Below are 20,676 nucleotides of genomic sequence, written 5' to 3'. Positions count from 1 at the left end.
TAATCAGTTGTGTTAATTCCGTACCTAGCACCCGACTTGCTGGCCAATTTGCATCCAATTTACAGCTCAACCTGCTGACCATAATGCAAATCCAGTAGCAGCTCCCTTGAGAACCCGACACCTCCTGCCCAGGTTTCAACGGAGGTGTCAGTTGGGAACCCTACCAGATATTAGAGGAAGAGAGGGCAGGAGGAGAAAGACAGACAGGAACAGCAAAAACCAAACCTGGCACTGTCCCAAACCAGGATGTGGACATCACACTCCCCTTAGAAACAGAGACACCAATTACTCACAGCAGTGACAGCCCTACAGCCACAGTGCTTGACCAAGGCGAAGAAAATGGACCTGAAGGAGAGCGAGCGTAATGATCCGTGGCCCTCCAGCAAACCAGTAGATCAGAAACTTTCCCATCAGAAACCACACATACACAAAGACAGCATGTGTCACACCAGGCAAGAGCAGTGTGATCCCATACATCTGCAAATAGTATCACAAACGGTATCACAAACTCTTCACAGAATTTAAACTAACTGGACTGCTAAAGCTGGGAGGTGAGTAAGCACTATCTGACTTTGCACTAAAATAAGGAGCTTAGCTGTATGGTTCTTGGAGGTGTCGGCTGCAAAAGAGAAATAACTGACCTTGTACAGTAGTTCCTAAAAAGATTGGTCTTTTGGATAAAAGAAATTAAAAGGACTCATACATGGGATAATGTCAGGATTTAAAGTACTATGCTTATGCCTAGTGCAACCAATTTCAAAGGCGTGTAATGGCATGAGAGTTTTATTACAGCCATGTAATAGTGACAGATAGAATTAAGGTCACCCAAGTATTCCCATTCCTACTCCCTGCTTTCAATTATCCATAATTAGCTTCCTAAAACTTTCACACTGCCATTGAAATTTTGTCCGCTTAGGGAGGAGATTTTCCAACTTTCAGAGAGAAAATCAAGTTTGGAGAGAAAACCATCTGGGCCCATCCAGAGAAGGGCTTTTGTGTGGCTTCCCACCCCCCAAAAAAAGTATGCTTTTCCCAGGAAAATGACTCTGCGCCCTCTGGCTTTTTAAGCAATACTTAGAGATAAGGAGCTGAAATACAGGAGCGAATAGCTCTTCAGAAAAGAATAGTTTTATGAAATCTAAGGAAGATCAACAGTGATGTATTCAGGTTACAAGTACCCAAATACCATCAGCCATGCAAGTTCAATACTGAATTTGGATTCTCCCTTTTGATAACACCATGTTCTAAGCAACCACTGTCTTGACCGGCCAGATTTTTATCTCAGTGACACTAGTTCACATCTTGAATCACTTCATTGATTTAATTACCTGTAAACCATGCAGTAATTCTGGACTGCAGGTCTATAATTAAGATAAGATTCTACCCTTAATCACACACACTATCCATAACTGCCCTTTATTTCATTTTGAATTCCTTTTTCCAGCTCAGGTTCACATCCATTTTTCCTGTGCACATTTTATAGCTTTTCTTGCCACACACTGGATCTGAATTAGAGTTACTTATTTTGGGGGGGGGAGCATCTTATGATTTTTCCAGCTTGTACATGCTTATTAGACCTTCTGCCTTGATGAACCAAGAAAAACCTGAAAAAGAAAAATCAGCTTGTATGCCTATTACTTGAGAAAATTACATTGTATTAATAAGCCAAAGAATCAATGAAGTTGAAAGATTGTTGAATTTAAGTTAGAGAAAAAGTTGGATATTAGGCACATTGCTGATAACTAACCATTTCATCCTGGAAATTCATGCTATTTAGGTAGAGCACACTGACAGTTTGAGATCTTACAGGTAAGGAAAACCACTAAGCTACAGCTTCATGCACTATACTGCATGAACTCACGCTAGCATTTAAAAGTACTTCATATTTTCCTCAATATTTTTTTTAGTTCCCTGTGCTACTATGACCTGTGGAAACAGGAAAAACTGGAAACAAAAGTTAAAGCAAGAAAGCATCTCAGTTTTTAAATCAATGCAGTATATGCCTATGCCAGTGGTCTTTTTCTTCTTTTGATTTCAACAGGAATTTCTGAAAAAAGTATCACAAGTGATATGCAAGTGCTTTCTGTGAGTTATTTCCTCTCTCAGTGTACAGCATTTCACCTATATCTTTAAGGCCACACCTGTGTATATACATACTGACAGTCGAGTGTGCTGTCAACGTCTAATTCCAGAGCTAAACAAACAAGTCGCCACACTGTCATCTGGGCCACTGTTACATTGCCAAGTTTCCCAGCTGGCTGAATTACCGTGGAAAGACGCTTTCTGCTTTGTTTCTAGCCCCAGTTACCCATAGAGGGCACCCTTATTGTACCATGCTAGTCCAAGGACAATGCTTCCTATTTGTGAGAACCATTCCCTTAAAATAAAGCTTTTAAAGCAGAAGTTGTCAAATGCTCTAAATTTATTTTAGGATTTTTTTTCTCAAAATGCTCCTTAAAGATCTTTTTTACATAGACAAAATATTTTTTTTTCATTTTACAACATTATTTTGCAGAAGAAGAAAAAAGGGAGAGTATTATTAAAAAGTCTCTAAAAAGCTTCATTTAAAAAGCCTCATTTTCCTGGCTTATGTACTATAAATGTACTTCTAAATAAAATTGCCTTCAGTGAAGAACAAGAAAAATGTTCAGTAAAAGTTCCATTCTTTTCACCTCATATTTGTAATAAGCAAGTACTCAAGGAAGCACGTACAGAGCCTAGGAATGCTTGGGTTTAAATAAGGACTAAGGTTCTAAATTTTAGGATCTGTATCTGAAAACACTACCAAATCTCTTTTTGAAATTTATTACAACCAGGAACATTCTTACTCAGTTTGGTCTGGGTGCTGCAAGACTCTGAAAAGTCCTTGGAAAGATTTGGCTGCTGCAGCTACCATAATTTCTCTTTCTGTGATCTGTCCAATTTATCTTCAATTTTCTTTTGTTTCAGGGTCTGAGAGGGGAAAAGAAGTGTTTTATGGGGGGTAGGGGGGAACAGCACACATACAGCAAATGAAACTACATGATACTTGTAGCTACTTGTACTTTTCAACTTGCTGTAAAAAAGAGTCATGTTATACTCCCTTGAACTTCAGCACATTTCCTTTTTTGGGGGCCCATTCAGTTATCACCTCTGAAGTAGTCCTCACAGTCTGGTCTCCCAGAGTAAATAGTCTTTAGGAGTGTTTCAAAAACCTGCTGCCTTGGGGATCTGCTCCTACTGAATTAACCTCCAGACTCAAGGACCATAAGGCACTGATCGAGCAAGCCACACGCTTCTGAGCTTTACCTTAACACCCACATGGAAGGTATGGCAAACACACCTTGTGTACAGTTTCAGCCAGCTTTGCAGCTAGCTCTGGGCTCTGAAGTGATTTGTATTTCACCTCCCTCTCTCTCCCAAATACACACACACACTTCTGCTCCCCAGGAAGACTTTAGTCACATCTGACCCTAAAGAGGCCAAGTGCCATAAACTGGTGATCTCATCCACTCACTCACTGCTGCTGGTCTTTTCAGTTAGGCTTCCTTTGAGTTCAGCTCAGATGGAAACCTTAGCCAGTACTTCAAGCTTTGGCTCTGCAGATGTGACAGTAAGCTATTCACAACTCAAATGATACAAAATGCTTCCTGATATCAGGATGACTGCAAGCTTATCACTGGGTATAAAGCAGAGAGTCTTTCAGTTACAAGCATCCTGTTGAAGGCTAACCCATCCACCGAACAAGGTTTAGATGTTAAAGCTCTGCTTTCTGTGGAAGCATAAGTGTCTACATGGGAGTTAAGAGAGGAAAAACACAAAGAAACTCAAGTACTGTGATGAGGGTGAATAAAACCTGAGTGTGCCAAAGGAACTAGGTAGGTCCTTTCCTGATTACCCATAGGCATTTGAAAAATTCTTTCCTATCTCTGGCAATCTCTTCTCAGGTGCTGAAGTGGCTTTATGGATTTGGCCCTTCAACTCTCTCCAACTCAGTCCCCTGTCTGCCCAGAGGAGACATCAGTGCCCCGGGGGGCTGGGAAACTGCAGGGTGCTTTGGTCGTAATTGAATTGTGCTGAAGCAGCTGAGAATCTGGACCACTGAAGGACAAAGTGAGCTCCCGTTGCACCCCACTGGTGTCCTTCGTGGTGGTGGCCCAGAGGGCAGCTAAGCAGAGGCATTGGATTCAGCTAACAAGCCCTGTTTGTGAGCCACGAAGCGGCAGGGACCGTGCAGAGCTGCAGAGAACTACTGAGTACCAAATGCTGCACTTGACAGTCCTTGGGGTCCTCACTCACGTTAGCAGCACAAAGAACAGGAGGTGTGTGTGTGGGGAGGGAGGTACATGGCACCTGCCTGCCCCTCTGCTTCTCCCTCCTCATAGTGAGATAAATATGTTAACAACCTCTAAAATCATTATCTCCCAAGGGAGAAAACTGCCTCCTTCCTTACCAGCTCCAGTACAGGGACTCATCAGTGAGTCCTTAAACTGACCGAGAACAGGCACAGCCATCAGAACTATTCTGCAGCATTTTCCTGTGGTATCGCAAGCGCCTCTGCAATACCCAGTGGAAACACTATTTCTAAATTAAACCCACATTAATTCAATTCTATTAGACAGGAAAAACTTAAAGAGCTGTATTCATTAAAATCTTTCTCCAACATCTGTACTTAAGGACACAGAAGATTCTCTTATCACTTGAAGTCACTGAAGCAAGATGTCTGTTTCTAAAAGAGATGTCCTGACACACGATACTGAGTCCTGAGGCAAGAATTACTTGATGAAATTGCACTACTTCAATAGCAATATTGGGATAGGCAGTAGTTTCCCAGGGGAAGTACCCAGGTATCCTCTTAACACAATCCCCAACCATCCAGCCAGTTAGTTCTATGTTGGTTTCAGATGATGGAAGGATGGGGGAGAGCCCAGGTGCCTTGCGGATGATGAGATGACAGGGGAAGTCCATGCCAGTCCATTCCGGGGCTCGAGGCACTCACGGAGAGAAAACAAACACCCCGCCTCTCCCCCAGCCACCCAATTAGCCAAGGAGGGAGCCACGCTACACTCATTCCTGAGGAGCATCCATCCACCCAACCCACAGCCTGGCTTACCATCACAAGGGAGCAGGAGAGAGTAGGGGATAATGGACAGGCCATAGCCCCAGAAGCAGGGGAGGGTACAGTGTCTAACACAAGAGTCCACAAAGACACATGGACACAGGGAGAAGCAGCCCGACAGCATGGCTGGGAACAGCTCTGGCCAGAGGACAAGGAGACAGGGAGATACTAAGTGCCTGGGAAAGGAGAAAGGTGGTATAGGCTGTCCTCGAAGAGGGGAGAGTCCACAACATCTAGGAGAAAGTATCAGAAAGTTATTGTAGTGGTAAAAAGAGCAGACAGGTACATTTGCAAGTCACTGGTGAGCAGGGTGTAAAGGCTGGTGTCCGTTTTTATTGAGCAACCAGCCACGTACTGAAGGGGTCACATGCTGTGGCTGCTTGGTATCCACTACTCTCTCACAGCTAGACCCTTGCCAGACTTCAACTGAGACAATTCTCATTAAGGTGGGCTTGATGAGGTACTCATTTGAAGCTCTTCTGAACGCACACCTCCTTCCGTTGGGGTCAAATATGACTTTCCACACTGGACACAAAGCCCCTCCCACCCTTCTCCCTGCACGCAGGAAGATTAGGGCCCTTAGAGCAGGGCCTTGGAAATCTCCCCCAGGATGCTGTTAGTAAGAGGGTAGTTAGGGCCTCCAAGGCATTATTGGGAAATCTGAAAGAATTAATACATTTTGTGGGAGAAGAAAAAAAATCCAAGTCTGGTGCAGGAGTTGGAGAAAACCAGTGGGTAAAAGTTGTGCAGATCAGCCAAACATTAAGTGAACCCGCTATAAAATAGAGGCTCCTTGGGAAAAAGCCATTAAGGTTGTGACTGTGCCCTTTTTATCCAGTGCAAGAGGGGACCATCTGGCACAGTGCATTTTAGCTTGGCAAGGGAAGAACGACTGGTCCAGCTAGAAAAACGAGGAGGCTCTGGTGAGCTGGAACACCTCTTTCCACAGTGGCATTCAGTCAGGTCTGCTTTTTCAAGAGAGCACAAAGGGAACCCTTGCAGCCACTTGCAGGAAGCCAGGCAAGGAGCAAAGACCTTTCATCATCTGTTCCTCAGTCCCCCCAGCTCCACCCCACAAGAAATTTTCCAGACTTTCCAGTCAGCCCTGAGATGTTGACTGGTGCACCAGCTTCATCAGCTCTCTGGCATGATCTCGCTGCATTCCTTCCCACCTTCAACGAGATAAGAGAGTTGGGAATGTCATTCACACCATGGGTGTTACTACTCAACTCTGGAAACCAAAGCAAACATCAGCACGTTTGCTGCCAGTCCCAAGGAAGGCATGGGATGACTTCCCTATGGGAGCAAAAACATTTTTCCTGGTGAAACATCAACTCTGAAAAGAGCTCCTTTCAGGGTTGTTCTGGGGACAAACAAATGAGGCTTCACCAGGGAGGGATCAGAGAAGGGAGCACTTGGCAGGGAGTTGCACTAACTCAGGTAATTTGAATGCTTCTGATTATCAGAGATGATTCACTTCTGTTCACTTTGCACCAAGTATTGTGAAAGACATAGCATTTATCTGCATTGACTCACTGTTTCACAACATGAGCTTAAGGTATCCTTACTACTATGACGATGGGAAGGCTTTGACATCCAAAACCCTGACACCAGCCGGGGAAACACTGCAGAGGATTTTGGTAAATCCAAACAAATCAGGAAAGGTGATAAAAAAAAAATCAAGTCTCCTTATCTATTAAAGAGACGGTGTGAAAACCCTGAAAATAAAAATGCAGATGTTCTGAGACAACTATCTGTCAAGAAGTCAAGAGGATATTTCTGTCTCTGGAAAGATTGCTGTGATTTTTATCACCACAAGCTGAGTTTTGCTTGTAGAGAATCACACTTACAAGGAACATACTGTTATTCATTAGTGTATGGAGTCACTTTAAATAAGCTTATGGACAATTCTCAAGCTCATACATCCTTGTTAGATGGAACACCTGGAGCTAAAACCACAAAAAGTCAAAGTTTATGGCAGGGACCATTTATATCAGCTGACCTAAAATTACAGCAAAGAAGTCACCAAATTTGAGAGAGGTAGGTAGAAGTTAATGGCTGAATTAAAGACAGTTCTTAAGAAAAGTCACAGGAATGAAGGAAAGGCAACAGTTCTCTGTATTTTTGTTATGGTGTTACTTATCAGGTACAATTAACATGCTCTGAAATAATAGTTTTCACTGCTCGACCCGCACTGGTATTTACCATCACTACTGTCAGAAGTGCTCAACACCCATAGAGCAGACAGGGTTTCTAAAGCATTGGCTTCCATTCAAGCATCTAAATTAATAGCCGTGTTCAGAGGAAATCTGACTGCATTGGACACTGTCTGAAAGAACTTCTTAGCTAAAATAAGTGTTTCTTTACCAAACGAGCCACATTTTTAAAAAATGAAGAGGGAATGGAGTGGGAGAAAGGAATACAAGTGCACTCAATGAAGCATTATTCCTCAGACTTCTCCCCAGCCCTTGCCTTCCTCCTGCCTCAGCAATACACAATGTCTTCTTGGTCAGGGAGAACATTCCCTCTCCAAGGTCCTATATCACAAGGTTAAAAGCCTGCAATTACTAGGTAATAGTTGTAAAGTGGTACCTCGTAAGTAAATGCAGCTTCTGTAAGACTTTATACACACAGATATGCACCGGGAGCAGATCTTGGGAACTATGGTACAGTCCCCAGTAGGCAAAGAGGGCAGAAAGGAAACAAGTACAGAAAAGAGGACAACTTGACTAAGATCTCCAAGGCCCTCAGCAGTCGAGCCAGGAAGATATACTAGTACTGCCAAATCCCTATATAGCACCCTACTTCTCCAGAACAATGTTCACCACAGCTCACGTTTTGTTGTGGGCAAGTGGCATGGCCCTAAATTAAACGACAGTGGGGAGCAAAGCATTGATTGTCCTATTAACTGAGTATCTGTGCAAGGTTGCTAAACAGGAGGTAAGAGATACACATCGGACTCTGATGAATGAAACACAAAAAGATACAAGCACAATCACATGCTTATTGCTGTAGAGAGCTAAACTCTGTAATTATCATCTGTGGGGAAGTGTCTCAGAGAAAACAAGAAAGGAAATTGCAGTGTGTCTATTTCCATAGCTACTGTGTGACTGAGAGCCACTCAGCAGCCTCTGCTATTTGTAGGAGGGTTTCCCAACAAAACATACCAAAGGCACAGGAAAAGGGGTTGTGTATTGTTTTCTTAACACACAGCAACAGCCTGACAGGTAGAGTTCCCCACCCTGTAAAGAAGAAGGTGTAAAAGCATGCTTTCCTTAGAGACAGTGGGGCATAAATCACAAAGCCAGGCTCAGGGCAGGGAAAGAGAAGACACACACAAATCATTAGTGATATAGGAGGAAGGTGAGATTATTGTCAATGTCTATTTCACCACTGCAGGGACAAAGAAAGGTGATGTGCTAGAACAAGCAGACTGGCAAGTGCCTATCCATTTCCCAGGTCTGCTAACCATGGGGGCTCAGGGTACACCAGACACCTGTGGTCTAAGAGCGTGCTGTTCACATTAATGACTCTTGTATTATCACACAGTCCTTAATAATGGAAAGGGCACAATGGTTCAGACTTACCAGCCTCTCAACCCTCTCACTCAGGTCTCTAAACCTTCCTGAGGACTGTCTGGACAATTCACTATTGTACCGGATGTTGGTGATTTTTACGTTGCCACTGTAATAGAACAGCTTCTGATCTGTAAGGGAAAGAAGACGAACAGGCAATGCTCAAAGCACCAAGACAAATGAACTTTAGAGAAACACCTGGGGCTGTTTATCTAGACAACTAGTGAGTGGATGAGCCTTCACCTGTATCCAGCCCATTCAAATACAGCTTCCAAAAGCTAGGAGCCCAGGAGCAAGAACTCAGTTGTGTTAGGTGATCTAAGCCAAGTAGTGACAAAAAGCCCAGTTTCCCCAAAAGTTACATTTGTGGCCAACCAACAGCACTTTGGGCTCATACAGGATCACAAGCTGCATCTTTCTCATCAGCTACCTTCCCTCCTGGCCTGCATGCCCACTCAACACCAAGCCCTGGCAGGCAGCTGCTGGTGATCATGGCAAGGGAACAGAGAAACACCACAAGTAGAGACAAGCGAAAGGCTCTGTTTGTCATTCACGTAAGGGAGACCAGAAGACACATGTGTTGACCTCATCACAGAAGTAGATCATGAGGAAGATGTGAAAGGAGTGAAAGCAAGTGAAAGCCAACAGAAACCACAGCCCTAAACCACTCTGCACAGCAGGAAATGTTCCTAAGAGATCTGCAAAGATGCTAAATGAGGAAGGAAGGAGAGGTCTAGAGAACCCAGTGTTTTTTCCCCAAATGAGCTTTAGACAGACTGATGAAAAACAAACTCCCAGCATTGTGTGGCATAACAAGCACAAAGGAAATGCACTAAACATAGGAACAATTATATGTTATGTAAAACTTACCATATGCGAGAAAATAAACTAGGAGACCAATGGTGATAGCTGCTGCCACTGCTGTTCCAATAACAATTAGAGCAATTTTCCAGGGCTCAAAATGTCTTATTTTGATGGCTGGCTGATGAATTCTGGGGGAAAATAAGAAGCACAAAGGGAGAAGATTAATAAGAGATCCTTTTCTATTTAAAATCCCCCAAAAATGAGGCTAAAGTTTTCTCCCTCAATGTCAGCTGATTCTTCTCAGCAGTATTAATTGACTTCTCACCCAACACCCTTGAAAATGAAACCATACCTCAAAACTATTTTGAAATACATGTTGGGATATGCTAGAAATCACAGAACACAGACAGGGTTTGAGGGTTTGGGGGTTTTTTTTAGGGCCAAATTAAATAGAAGTCTCACTAAGCACTTTCTTACGTGACCCCCGACTGGAAATTTGCAAGAATAAAACTTATTTTTCAGCGAGGTGAACTTTCATACAGCAATGTAGGTAGCTTTCAATTGGTTAAACAAACCACTTCTCACAGACACACTGGCACCTTTGCTCCCCAAACTGCTTTGTGCAATAAAATTGGTAAAAAGCACCCCATGCTTTGTATAGTACCTATCTATACATTATCCAAGCTGCTCAGTCCATTTCAGCCTGCAAAGCAGGGCTGGACAAAAAAGAGAAAGATTTCAGAGGGCCGGCCTGTGCTTCCTGTTTTACTCAGACTAAATCTAAAAGCAAAAGGCAAGCACTGCTTTAAGCAGTATTTGCTGAAGTGATGGAATGACAGGGAAGGGGAAGGACATGTGAGCGGACCAGGGAACATAGATAGGAAGCCTCACCAGACACTTCTCTCTGCCGTGCTCTTAATTACACAGGTGCTAATCCAAGTTCACTCCAGGAAAGCCAACAGTCAGTAGGTCAGTATTATAGTTAGACAAAAAACTGCCTGAAAAAGGTTACTTACAGCAAATTCTACCTTTGGCTATAAACTCAAAGACATCTGAAGATCCTTAAAGCCATTTTTCTATTATGTTATCAGCCATTACAAAATACAGAACAGGAAGCCACATTTTTTGGCAAAGAGTCCTTCATTCTAGAGCCAGCTACCTCACTCATGCAAACATGCACACCTTCAGGTTAAGGTACAACCTCCCCCAGGAAAGCAGGCTGCAGGGGTCCTCTCCTGAGGGTATGAGGCATCTCGGTGAGTTCCCACATTCATAACAAAGTACATATAGCTAACCTCTGGAAGACATACCTCATGAGCCGTAAGTTTAAATACATAAAAATAAGTTGAAAATAATTGCAAGCGACCACTGCAGCTGCATGCAGGAATGAGACAGCAAGCACACTGTGCACTGTATATAAATATCAAAGCAGGTTCTGATATTTCATTCTAATTTCATTGTCAAGCCTTACAATTACAGCCTTATTACTTCAGCTTGGAAAATAACTGACTCAGGCTAAATATCATGACATTTGATTGACTGAAAATAGGAATACTCATTTGTCACTCTAAAACAGCTATTAACCAACCTCTCATCTCATCTGGTTTGCTTCAAAATGCATCTGTGAATTAAACAGTCCTATTAAGAGTTTGGAGATGATCAGCTCCAAAGTTATTTCTGAGACTACTATACAGAAGTTGCCTTAAAACTTTAACTGGAGAAATGAAAAATATGCAGGTATAAATAGTCAGGAGTCTACCTCATTAAGAATAATATTTCTAAATAGTAGCTCTTAGGCAAAACCATAAAGTCAGTGGTGAGTTCAGCTTTAATTTGTCATGTGGGTTTGGTTTTTTTTTTCCCCACCACCACTCCCACTAGTAGTCCTTTGCATGGCTTACATGCTTTGCAAACGGTTCTACTGTGTTTGAAGTGAGATGAAGTTACAAGAAAAGCCAACAAAACAAACACACATTTAACTTCACACAATCTACTCGCATTCATTTTTGTAGATATTCTCATTTAAAGAGCAGTTGTCTCGATTAAGCTGCACAGAAAAAAAACACTCAGAAGGTCTTACAGCTATAATAATCCTGGCATAGCCCCAAACCAAAATGCTGGGTTTGAGAAGCCCATTTGAAAGGCTGAATGCCACCTCTACACCGCAGCAGGTGAGCATGAAGAAATTACTGCCGATCATATCAGTGAAAAAGCAGTTTCAGACCAGAAGCAATATGGCTGGGACACAGTTAAATATAAAGTACTATATAATTTTAAACCTTTTCAGCATTCTTTTGTACATAGTATAACATTTTTTATAACTCTTATTCTTTATTTCTTCCCTTTCAAGTTCCATGTTATTATTTAGCAAACAGAAACCCCAGTCCACAACAGTTACTCACACATGTAATTTTACTCACACACATGACTTTCACTTAATTCATGAAATCTGTTTGAGAGCATCATTTCAAAGAGGTGCAGAGGGGACTCATAATCAGCTTCTAAACCAAAATTCTGACAAAATTCTGACAAAATTCTGACAAAATTCTGACACTGACAAGAAGCTATTTGATCAATACATCTTAGAAAATCACTTGATAGATGGGGGGGCTGTTTTGGGACTTGGGATGGGTTTTTTTCCTTCCTTTTTTTCTGAATAAACTTTCCCCCTTTCCTTTTAAATAACAACATGAAATGACTGTTAAGGTTTACTCTCCACTCCAAACTGGTTTTAAAAACAAAAACTGTTTTTAAAAACAAAAGGGATTTTTGAGTTAAATGTCCTTGGTTACGCTGTACCACCTGGATACTTCCCCATTTGAATAGAAGAGCAGACTGAGCACAGCACAAAGATTTCAAATCCAGGTTTTCAAAGATACCTGAGAGACAAAAACACAAAGATTGCTGGGCTGATACTTTTCCATTCCCATTAACTTTGAGCTTTATTGCTGCTTGGCTCTGTCTCCTGAGGTTCATTCCTCAAAGATCAATTATTTCATCTGACAACATGTCCTATTGTGTAAAGTTGGACAGTACTTACAGGGATTCAGTACGCACAAGAGAAGTAACCATCCCAGAACTGAAACAGCTTCAATCCACATGATGACCCATCAGAGCTTGAATACTCTGCAGAGAGCTGATAAAAGTTCAACAGTGGGAATTTATTTCCTCAGATCAAGAGTCAAGCAGTCCCTGCTAACTCCTTGGGAACTATCTGCTCAACAGAGAGGGGACAGGGAGCGTAACCTAGAAATGCACAGCAGGATTAAAAACACTCCAGCTGAGAAGGTCACCAAAATCCTCCAGACTAGAAATGGAGATTTTAAGCCTGAACCAAATACTAACTGAAAGCCTCCCACTGGCCTCAGTGGGCTTTCTGTCAGGGGTCCCTTCTGCCTGCCGCCTACATGGTCCTCCCCTCCACCCCAGAGACTCTGCTCTTTCCCAGATAACCGTGCCTGTGCAGTAATCTTAAATACACTGCAATCAGGAACTGGATTTCATCTCTCAGCGGAAGACTGCCAAGTCCCAGATTAAGATTTGTCCGATTAGGAAGAGGAGTGAAATATTTGCTGACAAAGAGGAACAAGAAAAACTTATATAAAATTGCCTACAATGACATAACAATTTTACTTGATTGTCCTCTCTTTTGTTTCCTAATAATTCCTAACACTGTCTTGGCTTTTTCAACTCGCATTCAGCTGGCGTTTTCCTAGAAATACCCACTGAGACCTTTCCTGAGTGGTGGTAGGTGATGTGGAGCCCTGCATTTTGTACTTGGGTTCCTCCCCATCATGAGCACAGAGAAGCCCCCCAGGAACCCTTTCCTCAACAAGGAGCTCACACCAGTAAACGCAGAGCCAGCAGGATATCTCCCCTTACGCATTTTACAAGGCAGACATAAGAAGGATGTGGCTAATTATGTCTGTTACTTTTAGTAACAGAGGAGTATCGAGGAGAAAAAAAGTCAGTCTCAAAGAAAAATTAAAAGTCTTACCTAATACCCTAACTTGTTTTTAAGGGTGCCATTCAATAAATGTATCACAAACATTGCATTAAATAAATCACGGGCACACTTGCCTCACTGCAGCCTGAAACTGTTAGTTTACAAAAGAAGTAAGAGTTTCTTTTACCTATTGGAATTTAGATTCACTTCTTGCAAAGAAGCAGAATTAAAACTGCCTTCTACGAGTCAAACCGCCTGCTTCAAAGGAAAAGTCTCAAAGGTCTTCCTCACCAGGGCAGAAAGCACACTGACACCTGTAGGAACCCCTCCATTACCTGCAGTGAGCTTTATATCAGAAACAGTGTCTAGCTAAGTCAGCATGCACCATGAAAGAGAACACAGGCTCTGATTTGGAATGCACGCACTGACAGTATCTGCTCAAGAAAGGTGCTGACAGGACAGCCTAACAGCCAAACCCAAAACAGTCACCTAGAGATGATCTCGTGGGCTATTAAATGTCCTTTGTTTTTAATCTTATAAGAGAGGCATGCCTAGACAGGCAAATTTTCTCCACCATTTTAGCATACATGAGGTACTTCTCTCTTATTAAGGTGCTTTGAGAAAAAAAATTAGTATGTTTACTGGCATATGAAATGTGACTGTAAAACAACTATACTTACATCACTCCTGAAGAGTTCTGCAAGTCTGATACAACAGACCAGCCCTTCTGCCTTCGTGATAGTTTGTGTGCATCTGTGACAGCTTATATCCACTGAGAATCTGACCCAAAGTATCCAGCTTTACCTGTAGTCTGGAAGCTTATGTTTCTGGCTGAATAATAAGTTTTTCCGTATTTTATACTTTCTATATAACAAACAATTGCTAGGCTGGGTAGATAAACAGTGAGATGCTGTAATCTAGCAATGTATTTTCACTGAACAGACATGGACAAATTTCTTCATGGGAGAAATGCTGCTGAAATTAGAGAAGGCTCCTTAGACAAGAGGTTCAGCTGAGACTCTGGAACCCCAGGCAATTCTCCAGTGGCAGAGAAACTGGGCAATTCCCATGTTCAGTTCTGTACGAAATCTGTCCCCCTGTTATCACCAAATCTGTCCACAGACCACATGAAGTTTTCAGATTGTCTTATATCAGAAGCATGTCAAATTAAGCCATCCTAAGCTTTGTGTTAGCTCAACTTCATTCAGAATGAAGATCTCTGTGTAACCAGAAAGAGAGACATGGAAGGAGTATGGAATGGAAGCAGAATGACTTGATTTTAAAAGCTTATGCTGACCCAAAATGCCCCATCATAAAACTGTCTGTGAAAAAAATTAGTAAAGTGAAGCACTTCTGCAACACCCTCTAACAGGAACAGCAGAGGCTAGAACAGCTGCTGGGTTTACACTGGGGCTTGCTCAGTTAATGAAGACTACTAGATTTTAAGGCTCAGTAGGAGGTCCTTTCTCATTCTGGTTTTCCAGATGGTCATTTTTCTAAAATGGTCATAAACTGAGTGAATGTGGCAAGAAAACACAAATGGTACCAATTCCATACGAGTCAAATCACATGCAGTGTGCACCATAATCAAAAGTATTTCACCAGTGTTTCCTGGAATCAGGATCTACTCTCGGGCAAACTGAGCAGAAGAAATTTGTATTCGGTACTATGCAGGAACCATGTCTGCCGCCTGCAATAATCAAGGTTAACTCCCACTAATGCCAATGGGACATGAGTGTCCTTGCACCAGCGCTGGTATCCATTTCCTGTTGCACCTCAGCAGTCTGTAATTTACACTCATTTTGCCCACCTACTGCATGACAAATTGGTGTGAGTAGCACTGCATTTCCACCTACATATTCACTTTCAGGCTACCACATACACCACCAGCTACTCTGTACCTCACCCTGCCACAGCACAAGATCTTCACAAGGAAGTTGCGAGTAGGACACTGCATTGGCTTCCCAGACTGCAGGACACAGCACAAGAGGAGGGACAAGACCAGCAAGACTGTCTAGTCCACCCAGCAGCTTTGCTTCCTGAAGGATTTTATGGAGCACACGTTCCAACTTAGCTTGAAATGTTGTGAGAAGAGGCATCTTGGAACTGGATAAAGCTAATACTGAAGCACCGCTCTTATAAGAGACTAAGGCACAGCATGATGGGCTCAAACAGCAAGGCTTACAGCTCCACACTCAGATCTACATCCCTGCCCAGCAAAGAACTCTGGACATTTAACAGGCTACACAAGGTCTTTCATTAAGACCAGGCAGCCTCCATCTCTTTCCAAATGTGTAAATATTTAATTATCCAACACAGATTTCCCCTAGTGTACTTTAGATTTTATAATAATCTAACCAACTATTTAAACAACTAAATCCTTTCCTAACTAGGAGGCCACCAAACTGGACTCAGATGTTGTTTAACTACCATGTAGCATACTGTTATTAAAATTATTTACACCACTGTTGATATCCACAAGACATGGCAACTAGATTTATATCTAACTAGAAAAAGGAATGGCTTTTCAGTTCTGCTAGGTAGAGAACTCTCACTCAGTTTTCCCCTCTTTATGTAACACACACAAACTGGTATTCACAACTGATAGGGATTTCTTCCTCACCTGACAGTTAGAGCAGCATAGCTTTTAAGGTATGGATATTACACAGGGCAGAAGATCTTTGGGTATTGAGCAGGGTACCACTAAGGAGCACAGAACCAAAAGCTGAACTTGGTCTTCTCCTGGCAAAGTCAACACTTATTGACTAAAATGATATTGTTCTCACAACATGAAAAACACACTTAAGTGGGCATAAAGAATAAGTTTTGTCAATCCAGAAGCAATGTTTCTATTTCAGTGTGTCCAGAAATTATTAAAAATCCTCAATTCTTAAAAATACTGAGGATGGAAAAAAATAAGTAGTATCTTGCAATCATCCACAGCCGTTTGCCCAAAGCAATGCCAGAGAGGAGACTAATATTGTAGTGTTTAGCAACCACACACAAAAATTCAGCCATCCAGCCAAATTATGAGGGTGTTAAAAAAAAATTTCAGATTCTTTTGGATTTTTTTTCTGAGGTCATACTTTTAAGCTTCATCAATAGCTGAGGCAACAACAAAAAAAAAACGAACTCAAGGGGGACTGAGCACCTCCTGTTGCCACATGAATTCAGGAGCCAGAGCGTTAAACAAACAACAAATTCCAGGAGGCTCGCTGTACATTTATGACCAGATCCCTGCACTGACCCAAGAGAGCATAGTAGAGTATCACATCTGGGAGACTTGTTTTTGTACAAATACTCTGAACTTTCCAGCACTGTCTTAAATATTCTTACAGTAAAACAAAACTAAGGATTTCCAGCATCTCTGACTGCACAAAATACTTTCCGATACAAAACACCTTGTTGTTACTCCCTAGAAATCATAGCTTCTTCCTTAAAAGTACTAGGGTCAAAACTGGAGTGAGGAACACCTATAGTGTTCTCCTTATGTAGTTGTGCTGCCGCCACTGATTTAACTGGGACCTTTTGCAGGGTTTGGGGGAAATAATATTGCAACTAGACCTGACCAAAACTCAGTTTCCCAAAACTGTGTTATTCACATTTGATTTTAACACAAAAGAGCTTCCTAGATTCTGCACTGCTGCAATAAAATACTGCTGGAGGCAGGATAAGACAATAACAGGGAGGAAAGGTAAGTGTCAACCTAAGCCATCATATTATCTTCCTAACCAGAAAGCAAATCTTTGTGCTCCTGGCCATGCTAGGGAAGGATTTCCCTCTGCACTTCTCACTCCAGCATATGTTATTCTTGTCATCCAGACCACAACCTCCAAAACCTCACTTTCAGCCTGCAACTTACTGTTTAGCTTTCCCTCCATCTATCGCCCCTTTTCAGGCTGCACATTTCAGACAGATCATTGATGTACCCTAGATCTAAAAGGATGAAAGGGGAAGAGATAGAGCGATGAGGTCCAAGGTCAGGCAAGAGAACAGATTTCTTTTCTGGATCTATATATGTCCTTGAAGTCCTAAAGCTCTCCCGTAGACAGTATCCTTTACCATCATTACACCTCCAAATCAGACTTGCTGAGTTAAAACACATCACCTACTTTTGAAGATCCCATGGTAGGTCCCGGTAGGTCTGGTAGCCTTTCTGACCGCCAACCAAGGCTTGACTGAAGTCTGGACTGCGTAGCGAATGCTGCTGGAAAACGCAGGAGTCGCATTGACTGGTGTGACGGGAAGGGAAAGGTGTTGAATGAAGATCCTTCATTGAGGCACGGCTGGTGCAACACCCAGCACCCTGTGGGTTATTGCAAAATGAGGGAGCTAACTTCAGAATAAAAACAAACAAAGGTAAGCATGGAGTTGATAAGGAGACTCTAACCTTCGGATCAGCTCCGCATCAAAGAGCTCCCCAGGCAGAGATGGACAGAGCAGATAAACCAGCCCAGGCAAGAAGACTTGTTCTTCACCACAGCAGAAGAGGAAGTGCGTGAGATTTCCCTTTTCCAGCACTCCCTTTCTCTCCAACTTGTATCCCTACAGCAGGCCTTCTCCTTAGCAGCAGCACCTTCTACTGCACACTCACTGTAAAACCCACACAGGAGAGGCACCACACCGTCCACAACGCTAAGTCACTTGCCTCCTGAGATAGCCAACACAAAGGCTGAACACAAAAACAGACAAACGGCTTGGTCAGCCAAGCTTGATCTCCCTTGGTGCTCACTCCTCCACAGCTGTCCTGAACTCCCTTGGCATCAGGGACATGACAACTATAAGTATCCAGCCTCCTAATTACATGTTAGTCATTTAATGGTTGGCATAACCCCGCCTGTGGAAAATGCTTACTCTGTGAAAAAGGCCACCAATGTCCTTGGAATTCCCTTCTCCCAGCACAAACGTGATTCTTCAGAGCCAGCTGGGAAGTGGAAAAATGGACATTCTCTAGTGAGACATTCTGCACTTGCATCTAAAATCCCAAACCAAAAAGGAAAATTACCAGAAACCAAACTTCTGGTTTCTAGTCTTTGATGGGCTTGGATTTGTGCCAAAAAGTTTGAAGGATTTGGCTTTCCAATGAAGTCTCAAGATTTCACAGTCATTTTTATGGGAACACTTCTTATCTTCCAGAAAGAACCTCAGGAACAGAGGGTAAAAAAAAAAAAAACAGCAAGAGGAAAATTTCACTTAATCATACCTAGTCCTTTTCCATCTTTCCCCAAAGATGCCCATTCACAGGTACTTCAATGCAATTATGGAAGCACATGTCTGGACAGCCCATTTTAGGACAGTGGGAAAAGCTGAGCACTGCTGCACAGCATCTCCTATTTCTCTAACACTGATTTCTTCCTTTGCTTTGATCAAATAGATTGCTTTTTTTGGCTTCTCCTAGCTCCCTGTAGAAAGGGCATTGTTGCAGTTACCTACCTTACGTGGGGCTTTACTGACTGAATACACAGTTACCTGTCAAGTACTAATATCTTCCCTGGCCATTCCCTTCCCCCCCAGCCCTATTATTTTCTTTTTCAAGATTAGTAAAACTCAAAAAAGTTTGTGCACAAAGGAAATCCCTGCTCGACCCAGAAACACATGCACACTCACAGGAACTCTGACACTCGATGGAGTGCTGGAAATCAATTACAAACCAGTTCAATCCAGGAGTCAAGAAAATACCTTAGAATCCCCTTGGTTTAATTTTTTTTTCTTTTTTAATATTGTGATCACAAAACCTGTCATCCCTACAAAACACACTCCTAGAACAGAAAAAGTGTAATTAAGTTTGGGATGTAACGCGAAGAAGCACATAGCAATTTCTGCCCAGAATGGTCAGGCTGAGGCTGTGCATAGTGGTCTGCTCACAGAGATAAAAGTTGGCAGCATTGTTAGTGGGTTACTAATATTAATTTCTTCATTAGTATTTACAGAGACTACTAACGAGGTGCCCTGAGTACCCAGGCCAAGCACACTGGGAAAAGGTGGCCCTTGAAGTGTTTACCCTCTAAGATGCACAGAATTTTCTCAGATGTGCCCAGAAGTTCAAAAGCCAGCTCTACCCACCTGTGTCAGGTAAAAAACATGTTCCAGCAGAAGCAGGTTTTAGCAAACAGCTAGAATTTGAGATAAAAGTTACCTGAGATCTTGGGCTCTGCAACAAGATTTCGTGGAGATGAAGACCATTCATTAGAAGAATACCAGGTTGCAAAGGTCTCACGAGGTAGTGCTAGAGGAAGGGTCTTGGACAACAGATTAATGAACTTCTGGTAACTTTCAGAGCAGACTAGGACAGACCTTTCTGTTGTTACTCCAGAGCATGAACAGAGATATTTCAAAAACGTGATTTGATTTCCTTACAATCAAGATTTTTTTGCGGTCTGCCTAATAAAAACAGAAGTAGGTCATTTTTGTTTTCAAATTCATTAACCATTAAAATGAACTGTCCTGGAAAACAGTGGAAAATAAGGAAACACACTTGCCTGTGTCAGATTATGCAAAATCAATTTACACATACCTGTCCCCCAGGGAACAATGGTACAGACAGGCCAAGAAAAGACAATCATTAAGGAACAATTTTCCTCACAATAAATTAGCAAGTTGCAAAGTGCTTGGTATTACAGGGTTATTCAGTAAGCTAAAGCAGTTACTAACCTTTTTGGTTAATATTAGGGAAGTAGTACAGAAACTATCAAAGCGTGGGCTGGAAATCTGAGAACATGGGTGCACAGGATTTTGTGAATGAAAGTGTAAAAAGATGTAATGACCATTCTCTCCGTCTAACCCTGCAAGGTCAGCCCAGCTGGTCAGACAGACTGCTTGCCTAAGAACGCTAATAATAGGCTACCTTTATTTATGTTTGCATAGTTACATAGTCTCCCTGGCTATACAGACAAAGAACGCCTTTAGAGAAGACCACTGGCCAGCCCCATCGCAACAACAGCTTTGGAATTTACAAGCAAAGATGTTTTACATAACTGTCTACCAGTTACTCAACCCGGGCCACGAATTTTAGACCAAAGACTGCGGTCAGTCATTACTTTTAAACTGAGAAGTGCATGTTCTTGCCAGCGATATTTAACAGAACTGACAGAAGCACTGTTAAACAGCATGGCCTTAAACAACCTGAACTAATTAGACCTGCTTTGAGCAGGGGGTTCGATGAGATGATCTCTGTACATCCCTCCCAATCTAAATTACTCTGCGATTCTGTGAGCATCTGATAAGACCAAACTGGTACACTGTGATGAAATCCT

General features: G+C 42.3%; 1 protein-coding gene across 1 annotated transcript in view; it reads right to left on the bottom strand.

The window, feature by feature from the left end:
• LOC142408719 (transmembrane protease serine 11E-like) overlaps nt 1-17,699 on the bottom strand; it is a 41,876-nt gene extending 24,177 nt beyond the window's left edge. Inside the window, exons 1-3 of the mRNA XM_075499291.1 lie at nt 17,536-17,699; nt 9,544-9,665; nt 8,686-8,804 (exon numbers count right to left, since the gene is read on the bottom strand). Of these exons, the coding sequence (XP_075355406.1) occupies nt 8,686-8,804; nt 9,544-9,665; nt 17,536-17,699 (405 nt within the window). The remainder of the gene's footprint in view (nt 1-8,685; nt 8,805-9,543; nt 9,666-17,535) is intronic.
• Between the last annotated feature and the right edge of the window lie 2,977 nt (nt 17,700-20,676).

Source organism: Mycteria americana, chromosome 4, assembly GCF_035582795.1.
Source record: "Mycteria americana isolate JAX WOST 10 ecotype Jacksonville Zoo and Gardens chromosome 4, USCA_MyAme_1.0, whole genome shotgun sequence".
Lineage (NCBI taxonomy): Eukaryota > Metazoa > Chordata > Aves > Ciconiiformes > Ciconiidae > Mycteria > Mycteria americana.
The sequence above is the reverse complement of the archived record's forward strand: the minus strand, read 5'-3'. Positions and strand labels throughout refer to the sequence as shown.